Genomic DNA, 12,171 nt, shown 5'->3' with positions numbered 1-12,171 from the left:
GGGAGAGGGAGAGGGGGAGAGGGAGGGGGGAGAGGGAGGGGGAGAGGGAGGGGAGGGGGAGAGAGGGAGAGGGGAGAGAGGGAGAGGGGAGAGAGGAGAGGGGAGAGAGGGAGAGGGGGAGAGAGGAGAGAGGGAGAGAGGGAGAGAGGGGGAGAGAGAGGGGAGGGGAGAGAGAGGGGGGAGGGGAGGGGGAGAGAGAGGGGGGAGGGGGGGGAGAGAGAGGGGAGAGGGGAGGGGGGAGAGAGAGAGAGAGGGGAGAGAGAAAGAGAGAGAGAGAGAGAGAGGAGAGAGGGAGAGGGAGAGAGAGAGAGGGAGAGGGAGAGAGAGAGAGGGGAGAGAGAGGAGGGGAGAGAGGGAGGGAGGAGAGGGAGAGAGGGGGAGAGGGGGAGAGGGGGAGATGGAGAGAGAGAGAGAGGGAGAGAGAGGGAACGAGCATGTGTGAACACAAGCTCTCAGGTGTTTCTTCTTGTAAGGGCACTAATCCCATCATGAGGGCCCCACTCTCATGACCTCATCTACGCCTAGCTATCTCCCAAAGGCCCCATCTCCATACCATCACATTGGGGGTTAGGGCTTCAACATGAATTTGCGGGGGACACAATTCAGTTCATTGCACATCTCCTCAGAGAAGCCATCATTGACCTCCTAATCTAAGTCAGGTTCCTTCCACAAACCCCTCCTATACTCCCACTGGGTAGTGTCCATCTCTATACCCTGTTCTTATCCTTCATGGTAGAGTGGTAATTGTGGGTAACTATACATTAATTAGCGCAGCAATTTGTTCACTGTCTGCCCTCTCCCTAAGACCATAAATTTCAAGAAGCCAGACTGTCACTTTCACTCCTGTATCCCTTACTCAGTGCCTGGCACATACTAGGTGCTCAGTTAATACCTGTTGGATGAGTGAACAAACTTCAGCTTATAATAAATTCACATTCCTTGACTTTTTCACTAACTATGAGAGGTGGAGGAGGAAAGAAGGTAACAAGCACTGAGGGGAAGTGTAGCAAAGTCATTACCACATGTTGGCACTAGACAGCCTGAGTTAGACACCAGCTCTGCCACTTACCGGCCACGTGACCTTGGGTAGGTGCGTTTACCGCTTGTGCCTCAGTTTATATTCCTTAAGAGATGTTAGCACATAGTTGGATGACAAAAAGCAATTGCAAGAGGAATAACAGGCTGAGCAGGGGTGAGGTGTGGGACTGAACACAGAGGCAGGGGATTGATTATACCCTTAGGCCCCCCCGCCTTGTACCCCTCACAACCAGGTGACTACCACTCCACTCTGTGGGAAATCAAGGATTTTTCCCTAGAGAAGTTAACCTGGAGGAACTCTGAACTCAGGGCCAGCAGACATGGAAAGGGTCAGAGTGAGATACCAAATGGAAAATGGGGGCATCCCCAGACCCCTTTTCCAGCTGTGCTACCAGAATCCTGACAGCCACAAGTGTGCTCCCCAGGTAGGATATTGGAGGATTCTTTTCTGAAGGCCCTGGAGAAGAGACCTACACACAGTGATATTTAGACGTCCCCCAGTATAAAAGCTAGGTCTTCACTCAGTCCTCCTATAGTAAAGCCCACCAATTGACAGGACCCATACACTGACACACACACACACACACACGCACACATGCACACACACACAGCTGCCAATTAGTTATTTAGTGCTTCACTCAAAGATCAAACTTTAGTCACATATCACCAGATATTTGAAAGATGTCTCCAGGATAAAAGAGGGAGGCCAAAGCAGACAAATAAACAAACAAAAATGTTTGAGGCAAACAGACAACGCAGAGAGCAGAAGAAAATACAAAACAAAAATTATTAGTATCCTCAAAGAGATGAGAAGATATTGTATCCATGATATAAGATGCTAAAATGCTATATCAAAAAGGAATAATAAGAGAAAAAGAACTGATACTGGGAAAATAAAACATGAGAGCCAAAATAAAATTAAAAACAATACAAAGGTTGAAAGATAATGAAAAGGAAATTTCCCAGAAGATGTACCAAAAAGACAAAGGATGGAAAACAGAAAAGATAAGAAAATTAGAGGATCAATCCAGGAGGCCCAATATCTGACTAATGGATTTTTCAGGGATTCTAGAGAAAGCAGAGGAGTAAATTATCAAAGAAATGAAGTGAGGCTATTTCATAGTGAAGGACATGAATCTTCAGAATGAGGGCCCAATACAGATGAGAAAGAGCCACCCTAAGGCACATCATCACAAAATGTCAGAATACCAGGGATAAAGAGAAGATTCTAAAAGTTTAGGAGGTGGGGAGGACAGATTACATACAAATAACCAGGAATCAGAATGGTTTCAGGTACCTCAGTGGCAACACTGGAAGCTAGAAGATGAGGGAGCCATGCTCTCAAAATTCTGCTGGAAAATTATTTCCAACCTACTGTTCCATTTACAGTCAAAGAAATCAGAAGTAAGGATAGAACAAATACATTTTCAGACATGCAGAGCTGTAAAAATTTTACTTCCTATGTGTCCTTTGTTAGGAAGTGACTAAAGGATGTGCTCCACCAAAACGAGGGCATAAACCAAGATGGAACAGACTTGCAAACCAGGAAACGGGTTCTCTAACATAGGAGGACAGGTGTGCAGCTGGTGTAGAAAGCAACCAGTCCCAGATTGAAAGGGGAGGAGGAAGGCTCCAGGAGGTGGATCACTAGGAAAACAAAAAGAACTGATAGATTATGTGACTGTATAGAAAAGGCATTTTACAGGTCTGCTGGAATGAGGAGATTTAGCAATATGTACACAGAACTAAGCAAATGAAAAAAAGAGGCAATTATTAACTCCAGGAAAAACAAAAATCTGTACTAGAAAATAAATGTAATTATAGTATACCATTTGGCTCAGCAGTGGACAATACCTACAAAGCCATAAGAATGTAACCCCCCCCCCAAAAAAATGAATGTAAATGCTGAATATTAATTTAGCTAAAAATTTAAAAGTTGTGATAAAATTATATTGCAAGGATGGAGAGAGGAGGTAGAGGTGGGTAGTGTAACAGAGTCAATCCTATCTACCATATTAGGGAGTTATGGAGGACATTACTAGCATTCACTAATATCTGGTTCTCCCTGCTTCTGGGCACATAGAAGACTTCTTCTCAGCCCCTTGCAGTTGAATGAGGCCACATGACTAGTTCTGGTCATTCGGCTTCAGGTGGAAGTGCCGTGTTGCAGCTAGAATGAAGCTTAGGTGACCTTGCAGCTGTCTCTTCTCCCGCTATGGAGATCAAGGAGACCTTGGGTTAAGATGGCAGAGTCACAAGATTGAAACAGGCTGGAATTGCCTCACGGAATATAATTGTCCTGGAGACACTGAATGGACGCCGCAAGGATGAGAAATAAACCTTTATTGTGTTAAGCCACTGAGATTTTGGGATTATTTGTTACTGCTGCATAGCCTCACTTAACCAAATACAAACTTTGACACATACTGTCTAAAATTGATAAATCAAGAAATAGCCATTTAAACACATTATTTAGACTTATGGAGAGGATCACTAGAAGAATGAGTAAAAACATTAAACGTGGTTACCTCTGGGGAGCAGGACAGAGGAGTAAGGAAGGATAGGGCAGAGAGGCAACTGTTTTCATTATAGTACTATATGACTTTTTATACTATGTAATTGCATTAAATTGGCAGAAATAAAATTTTAGAAAAAACTATATATGTGTATGTGGTTTGGAAGGATTCCCACCAAACCATTACATTGGCTTTCTCTTAGGAGGGAGGGCGTGCTAGACTGAATGTCTGAGGAACCATAGATGTGGCTGGGCATGATGGGAAGGCACTTTGGGAAAGAGGCTACCCAGATGGACTGCCAGTCTGAGGAGTCTGGCTTTCATCCAGAGGGCAATGGGAGCATGGAAAAGTTGTAGGCAGTGGAGTGTCCTGAGCAAATCTGCCTTAATTTATAGTGAGCACCCTGACTTCTGTGGATGATGAGTTGTCGGGGAGAGAGGCTGCTGCAGTGGTTCCTGGGAGAGCTGATAAGGCCTGGACTAAGACATCCGTGCAACAAATGCCTATTGAGAGCCTGCTATTGGCCAGGCACTGTTGGTAGGCCTGACGATACAGCAGAGAACAAAATGGACAAAGTGGCCTGCCTTCAGGGAGCTTACATGGGCTAGAGAGGCAAAGGGAGAGAAAAGTAGATAAATAGTCAGGCGGTGGTTCATGCTATAAAGAAAAATGAAGCAGTGTAAGGAGATAGAGAGTGATGGTGGGGAGAGGGGTGGTCGGGGTGGCCTCTGAGGAGGTGACATTTGACTCGAGTCCTGAATTAAGTGAAGGAGCAAGCCATGTAAAAGTTGGGGTTCCAGGCAGAGGGAACAGCAGTCTAGAGGCCCTGAGGTGGGAGTGGGCTTGATGTGTCTCAGGAACAGCAAAGAGGCCAGTGGGAGGCAGGGCACATCCATCAAGGGGAAGGTTCTGGAAGCTGAGGCCTGAGAGGTGGTTGGGGCCAGCTTGTGGAATACGGAGAGAACCCTGGGGAGCCACGGGGAGTTGAGAGCAGGAAAGTGGCATGATTTGTCTGAGGAGGCCCATAGGACGGGCCTGTTCAGAGAGATACTCTGGGGCTCTGCCCGGCGGAATCAGCGCTGTGCCTCTCAGCCCTGCCTGGACCAGCTATAGCAGCTTCATCACCTACTTCCCAGCATCCCAGCCCCCTCTGGGAATTGAAAGATCTTTCACAAATCAAAATAGCAGGCAAAGAACAGCCTCTAATTGTTCTGCGTAAAAGAAGCGAAATTAGGCGAGTCAGCTGTGGGGTTGAGCCCGCCTCCCACACAGCTGTGATCCCGCACTGGCTCAAGTCAGACTTCTCGAGACTGGCAATTCTGCTGTCTCCGAGCAAAACTTTTTCCTTCTCCAGTCCCAGGGCAAATGACAGCTATTTTGGGAGGGAGTGGGACAGATGCTGGCTCTGGAGAACAATGAGTGAGTCAAATTTTTTTTTTAAACCAAAAAAAATCAGTCACTTCCTGAAGAACAGCCATAGCTGATAGGAATTCGTTCAGTCATTCAAAACACATTGAGTGCACTCATCAGCTCTCATGGGACCCCTGCAGCATCCTGGGTGCCCGGGGCTGGCCGTGGAATCAGGGGGATTCTAGAGGAGTAGAGGCCTGCGGTGTGGTTCCACCTGTCGGGTAGAGTAGAGCCAGAGCACTGGTCTGGGAGTCAGGAGGTCTGAGTTCTCGCTTGGCTCTGCTGCCATCGCAGTGTGACCTTGGGTGCGTCATGCCACTTCCCTGGACTTCAGTTTCCCTGTCTCTCCTCAATATGGGCTTTAGGCTACCAACTTTAGAGTCCATCAGAATCACTTGGGGGAGGAGGTGCTTGTTAAAGATGAAGATTCCCAGGCCTGATTTCCAAAGGTTAAGATTTAGCAGGTCTGGGGTGGGGTCCAAGAATCTACATTTCTCACACGCTCTTCCAGTAATTCTGAAGGGGGTCCTTGGACCACGCTTTAATAAAATCACATCCCCTCAATCTCTCAGGGTTCTTCCTGCTTGGAAATTTGAGGAGTTGCTCATGCATCCCTTTTCTGGGTTTCTCAGATCATTCCAGGGGCATGAAAAAAGTCCTTACCCCTGCCTCAGTGTACCTGTGTGTTTCTGTGATGATCACACGGCACTGGGACAGTCTGTTTCCTCCAGGCTACTTGGTGCCCAGCCCAGGCCTCAGCACAGGAGGGGCCGTGATTGTAAATGTTGGCCCAGGAAGGGGCCAGCTGCAGTGCAGGCAGCTGTCTGGCAGCATAGAGCCTGGAGGGATGATGGAGAGTTTCAGGTGCAGGGCTTGGTTGCAGATATCTGGCTTGGACACCTGGGCTCATGCCTGGGTCAGATGTGTGACACTGTCACTTGCGCCCCTTCCCCACAGCTGGGCGAGTCCAGCTGCATGGGGATAAGAAGGTCTGGATGGGACTATAGGAGGGACTGGGAGCCCTGGTCTACCACAGAGGACACCCCAGGAGGTCTAAGGCCCTAGGCAGACTGGTAGGCAGAGTCCCTTCCTCAAAGTTGGCCAATCATACTCCCAAAAGGCCAGGCGAGTGGCAAAGGCCAGAGGATCAGGTCACTCTGGTCTAGCCCCCAGCTTCATTCTTCATATATGAAGAATAATAACAGGTTTCATATACTGAGCACTAATGTGCTTTGGGCTCAAGGCTAAGTGCTGTATCATCTCATTAAGTTTCACAACAACCCTGTGAGGTTGGTAAACACGCCTCTTTTTACAGTTACAACATTGAGGCTTAGAGAGTTCAAGTCACTAGCCCAGAGTCCCTCAGCTAATAAATAGTAGAGGCAGGATTAGAACCCAGAACTGTTTTCCTCTGGATCCCAGTTTTATGTTTACCCATATTGCTTAGTACCCCTCAGAAGATAAGAGTTTTCCTAAAATACCTTCTGCCAAAGTCACCCACAGCCAGAGAAATCCTTTTCATCTTTTGGAGTGGAAAGGAGTGATGCGGAATCAGATTGTTTAGGGTTCTAGTCCCTCCCCTGCCCCTGACCTTTTGTGTGACTTTGGACAAGTCATTTCACCTCCCTGAGTCTCATGTGAAACTGAAATCTGTGAAATGGAACAGTTATACGTGCACTCGCTTTTAAGGTACACGAAGATGAAGACAGCCACCAACATCTACATTTTCAACCTAGCCATGGCAGACGCACTGGCCACCAGCACGCTGCCCTTCCAGAGTGCCAAGTACCTGATGGAGACGTGGCCCTTTGGGGAACTGCTCTGCAAGGTTGTGCTCTCCATTGACTACTACAATATGTTCACCAGCATCTTCACACTCACCATGATGAGTGTTGACCGCTATATTGCCGTCTGCCACCCTGTCAAGGCCTTGGACTTCCGCACCCCCGCCAAAGCCAAGCTGATCAACATCTGCATCTGGGTGCTGGCCTCAGGTGTTGGTGTACCCATCATGGTCATGGCTGTGACCCGCCCCCGGGGTGAGTGAGTGAAGGAGCCGTGGTACAGGCCACTGACCACAGGAGGCAGCACAGGGGCCTCTGCGGGTTTGCAGGCCACTTATCAGGGTGGGTGTTGGTGGCTCACCAGTGGAGGTGTGGATTGCCGGTCAATGAAAGTGTGGATGGGTGGCCAGTGGGAGTGTGGAAAGTCAACCAATGGGAATATGAATGGTTGGCCAATGGGGAACATGAATGTTGTGAGGATGAATGACTGGTCAGTAGTCATACAGGTTACTAACCAAAGGAAATTTATGAATGGGATTATGGATAGCGGATCTGTGTGCCTGTAGCAGCTGGCCAGAAGTGTGTGGAGGACTAACGTATAAGAGTTGGATGGATGGCCAATGGGGTAAGGGTGTCACTGACTAGTGAGCAGTGGAGGCCACGAGATCTGCAGTCCCATCCCAAACTCCCACTCCAATTTGAAAACCACTAGCCCAGATGACCAAAGCCAGGCCTAGAGAATGGCCTTCAGAGAATGACAGACAGGTGCATTTCCTCCAAATAAAATGGTAATTAGTATAGTACTACCTGTACCAGTCTGGGTAGCTGCTGTAACCATCTCCAAAGCTCAGTGGCTTAACACAGTAGTTTATTTCTCATTCACATCCTAGGCCAGTGTGAGTGAGAGGAGGAGGGACGCCATTTGAAACAGTCATGCAGGGACCCAGGCTCCAAATGATGGTTTGGGAGTCCTCCCCTGCAGGCATCTGGCCAGCAGATGAACGTGGAGAGGGAGTGGTGAGAAAGCAAGACCACTTTCAAATGTTATGGCCCATCTCTTCCTAGTGACAGCTGGTCACGTGCCCCAACTTGATGTAACGAAGTGGGGAACGTAGTTTAGCAGGGCACCAAAGACACCAAAGACTAGCCTTCTGAGCCACACACTTGGGACAAGTCCTGGCTCATTGCCAAGGCCCAATAAATAGCAGCTATTAGAATGATTAAGCCTTGGGCCGGCCCTGTGGCTTGGTGGTTAAGTGCACGCGCTGCAATGCTGGTGGCCCGGGTTTGGATCCCGGGTGCGCATCGAGGCACCACTTCTCCCTCCATCCTGAGGCCGAGTCCCACATACAGCAACTAGAAGGATGTGCAGCTATGACATACAACTATCTACTGGGGCTTTGGGGGGAAAAAATTAAGTAAATAAAATCTTTAAAAAAAAAAAAAAAGAATGATTAAGCCTGTGAGATAGACAAGGCAGGGACTCCTATATCCATTTGACTGTAAGGAAACAGAATCAGAGAGGTCAGTGGTTTACTTAGAGTCACACAGCCAGACATTTGGTGGAATTTGGCCTAGAACCCAAAGCTCCTGCCCCCACATCTGTTGCTCCTTTTGGCCCCTGGGGTAAAGGTTTGCAGATTGTCAGTGCTGTGGTGGGAGGGGGAACAGGCTTGGTGGGAGGCTTCTGGGCCACCCTTGACTCTCACAAGGGTGGAGCTCCCAGGGCCCTTTTACAGTCTCTGAGTGAGTGGTCTTGACTCAGCAGCTGAGCCCCATTCCTCACTCTCAGCCTTCAGTTTACAGGCCATTGACTGCAGCCGTGCTGGAGGCCGGGCCAGATGGGCCTCCTCACTCCACACACATGCACGCACATACACACTCACACTCACCCACTGTATGCCATCGGCACTCAGTTCTGTATACCACTTGCTGTGTGACCTTGGATGAGTGCTGTTCCTTCTTGGGTCTGGTTCTGCCATCTGTACAATGAAGTCCTTGGAGTCAGTCATCCCTGGGGGTCCTGCCAGCGTGATGTCCTGTGGACCCACTCTGTCTGTGGATCCTCAGCCCCTCTTCTCACAACTCTTAGGCTCTAGGTCCACTGTATGGCTCCTCAAATTCCAGAATTCAAGATATCTTGGGAGTCCCCTGGGCCAGCCTCAGCCCTGTACCTGAATCCACAATGTCCCCAAAGGTGCTCATCCAGCCCAAGCCCTCTCCAGGAATAGGTTGCTCATTGCACCTTGGGTGTCCATCTTATCTCTGGACAAGTCTGGCAGTCCGAAAGTTCTTGACATTAAGCTGAGATCTGCCTCCCTGGCCCTAGTTGTGACCTCTGGACTCCCACCTATATCTACCCTTCTGCCCTGTGCACCAAGAGCTCAAACCCCACTGTGCTAAATGCTTTACATGCCTTGGCCTATTTAATCTTCACAAGGACCCTGTGAGGTTTAGGTACTGTTATTAGTCCCATTTTAGGGAAGCTCTTGTAGGGGTTGAATAAGTTGCCCAAGGCTAAGGCACACAGTTAGTAAGGCCTGAGTCCTGCTCTTAACTCAGGCTCTCTAAGTCAATCTTAGCAATATTGTCCCCACTGGAGCTACTTTAGAAATATGTGGAGTGTTTTGAGTTATCATAATGACTGGAATTTAGTGGGCTTGGGCTAAATTATGTCATTACTGCTGCCCATGGACATAGAGGCTTATAAAAGGATTGGGAGAGAATATAGAAAAGAGACCTCCTTGATTAGGGCCCATCCTGCTGGGGTCTTGAAGGATGAGTAGGAGTTCACCAAGTGCAGAGGTGAAGGAGGACATTTTAGGTAGAAGAATCACCTTGAGCAAAGGCCAAGAGGAGCCAGTGGGACTTGACCAAGCCGAGACGGGTGGGCAAGCAGGCAGGGTGGGTCCCTTAGGCCCACAAGCCTCTCACTCCCTGTCTGTCTTTCCTTGTTTCCCCGACCCAGACGGGGCAGTGGTGTGCATGCTCCAGTTCCCCAGCCCCAGCTGGTACTGGGACACGGTGACCAAGATCTGCGTGTTTCTCTTCGCCTTCATCGTGCCCATCCTCATCATCACGGTGTGCTACGGCCTCATGCTGCTGCGCCTGCGCAGCGTGCGCCTGCTGTCGGGCTCCAAGGAGAAGGACCGCAGTCTGCGGCGCATCACGCGCATGGTGCTGGTGGTGGTGGGCGCCTTCGTGGTGTGCTGGGCGCCCATCCACATCTTCGTCATCGTCTGGACGCTGGTGGACATCGACCGCCGCGACCCGCTCGTGGTGGCCGCGCTGCACCTGTGCATCGCGCTCGGTTACGCCAACAGCAGCCTCAACCCCGTGCTCTACGCCTTCCTCGACGAGAACTTCAAGCGCTGCTTCCGCCAGCTCTGCCGCGCGCCCTGCGGCCGCCGCGACCCCGGCAGCTTCAGCCGCGCCCGCGACGCCACGGCCCGCGAGCGGGTCACCGCCTGCACCCCCTCCGACGGTCCCGGTGGCGGCGGCGCCGCCTGACCGGGCCGGGCCGGCCCGCCGCGCGCCCCTCCGGACTGGCCTGGCGATCGCACCGACTTCTAATGAGGGCGGGGCCACGACGCGGGAAGAGGCGGAAGGGGGCCGGGCTTGAGACCAGACAGGGGCCGAGAGATGGGGCCCCTGCGGTGGGGGTGGACCTCTGGCCTGGGGCGGGGCAGAGGGCAGGACGGTGGGGCAGGGCCTGTGGGCTGAGGGCATGGTCAAGGGCTCTGGGTTGGGGGGGAGGGGAGGAGCTAGGGAAGTGGGCTCTGTGGCTCTAGAAATGGACCGCCAAACAGGGCCTCTACCTGTAACAGGGCGGGGCCTCCACCTTGAGACAACCTCGAGTTCTAACCCGGAGCGGGCTTGCGGGAGTGGGGATCCGGCCTGAGACCTGAAGATCCTGGGCCCGGGACCCAGGACTCAGGACGGGCAGTGGTGGGGACAGTGACTTGAGAATTGAGCGGCAACACTAGGGGCCTATGTGTAGTGGGTAGGCGCCTCTTGTGGGGGCGAGACAGAAGGGCAGGACAGTGAGGCCTGGCTACAGCTCACGCTGAGGCGTAGCTACAGCTCGATATAGGGCCTGTGTGTAGAGGATGGAGGCTTCAACTTTAGGGTAGAGCCCCAAGTTCTAGCAAGAGGCTGGGCTCCCTGAAGTCCAGGTCCAACTTGACATCTTTATAAATAAAGAAAAAATAAAGAGAGAGAAGGAGAGAGAAACAATATACCTTTTTTCTCCTTGACAGTCATCTCCTTGGAATGGGCAGGGATACCTCAGCGTGGAAGTAGTGTCCCCACCACTGCGTCTCGGTGGGGCTTGGGACAGGACAGTGGAGCAGGGCCAGTGGCTCCAGGATAGGGTAGCAGGACAAGGCCTCATTTAGGGTGGGGTGCCCAGCCCCGAGTTCTAACGGGGCTTGGAAAGAGTGAGGAGGTCCTGTGGCTCCAAAGCTGGAGCTGCAGGTTGGCTTAGGTACCAAGGGGGCGTGGTGGGTGGGCTGAGGGGGAGGGGGCTTCTGCTTTGAGGTTAGGTCCTCAGCCAGAGAGCAGACAGTTTTGGGGGTCCCCAGGGCCCTGGTTTCTCTGGCCCAGGTGCTGGAGGACAGCTGACCACACTGGTTAGAGTCCATGGATGGTGAGTGCACCTGGGACTGGGTGCGGGCATCTGAAGACCGGTGTGGACTGTTCCTCCTCTCAGCCTCTGGGTCTTGGGCCCCTGAGAAGAACCTCCAGGAAATCCCCTCTCCCTTCTCCCAACATCTGGCTGCTCCCAGTGTGTCCAGTGTTTCCAGTGAGCTGGAACTGCCCACCCGGAGACTTGACTTTGAAGGAACTGGGGGGAAGAAGGCATTATGACTGCAATGCTAGCATCAGTGTGTGCTCCCCTCTCCCCTTCCCCCGGGGATCCCCAGGTCCCTCAGCTGCTAGTCTGGCTGCCCCTTTCAAGCTGCTGAGCGTGGGGTCCACCTGGAGCTGGGCATAGAAGTTTTTCTCTTCATTTGTTTGGCATTTTAATCAGGCTTTCCCAGGTCTTTGCTTCCCCCATATCAGGGTCTGTCCTTGTTCCCTGTGCCTCCTCATGCTTCATGTCCTCTCCCCCCATCTCTGCCCCCACCCAGACACTGCCTCGGGCCCACACCCATGACTCCCTATTGAAGCAGTGTGCTGACATCCTTGTAAAAACAAATTTAATTTTCTTCCCTTTTTGGGACAGATGGAAAGAAATTGACGTCTTTGTCTCAAACAAAAAAGAAACAATATACCTCTTCTCCCTTTGACAGTCGTTTCCTTGGAACAAAAGCCTTTCCCCTGTCTGGGAGGCTGTCACTCCAGCAGGGGCTGAACTAGCATTCAGGGGGTTGGAGGCTTAGGCACCAAGATTGGCTTTGGGCACATTGTGGGTAGGGATG

General features: G+C 51.1%; 1 protein-coding gene across 1 annotated transcript in view; it reads left to right on the top strand.

The window, feature by feature from the left end:
• OPRD1 (opioid receptor delta 1) overlaps nt 1-10,472 on the top strand; it is a 34,427-nt gene extending 23,955 nt beyond the window's left edge. Inside the window, exons 2-3 of the mRNA XM_004425847.2 lie at nt 6,654-7,003; nt 9,717-10,472. Coding sequence (XP_004425904.1) covers nt 6,654-7,003; nt 9,717-10,258 — 892 coding nt within the window. The 3' untranslated portion in view covers nt 10,259-10,472. The remainder of the gene's footprint in view (nt 1-6,653; nt 7,004-9,716) is intronic.
• Nucleotides 10,473-12,171: the final 1,699 nt, after the last annotated feature.

This window comes from Ceratotherium simum, chromosome 22 (genome assembly GCF_057802395.1).
Source record: "Ceratotherium simum simum isolate JZ-2026a chromosome 22, ASM5780239v1, whole genome shotgun sequence".
In the NCBI taxonomy this organism is placed as follows: domain Eukaryota; kingdom Metazoa; phylum Chordata; class Mammalia; order Perissodactyla; family Rhinocerotidae; genus Ceratotherium; species Ceratotherium simum.
Note: the sequence above shows the minus strand (reverse complement) of the source record. Positions and strands in the feature narration are given on the sequence as shown.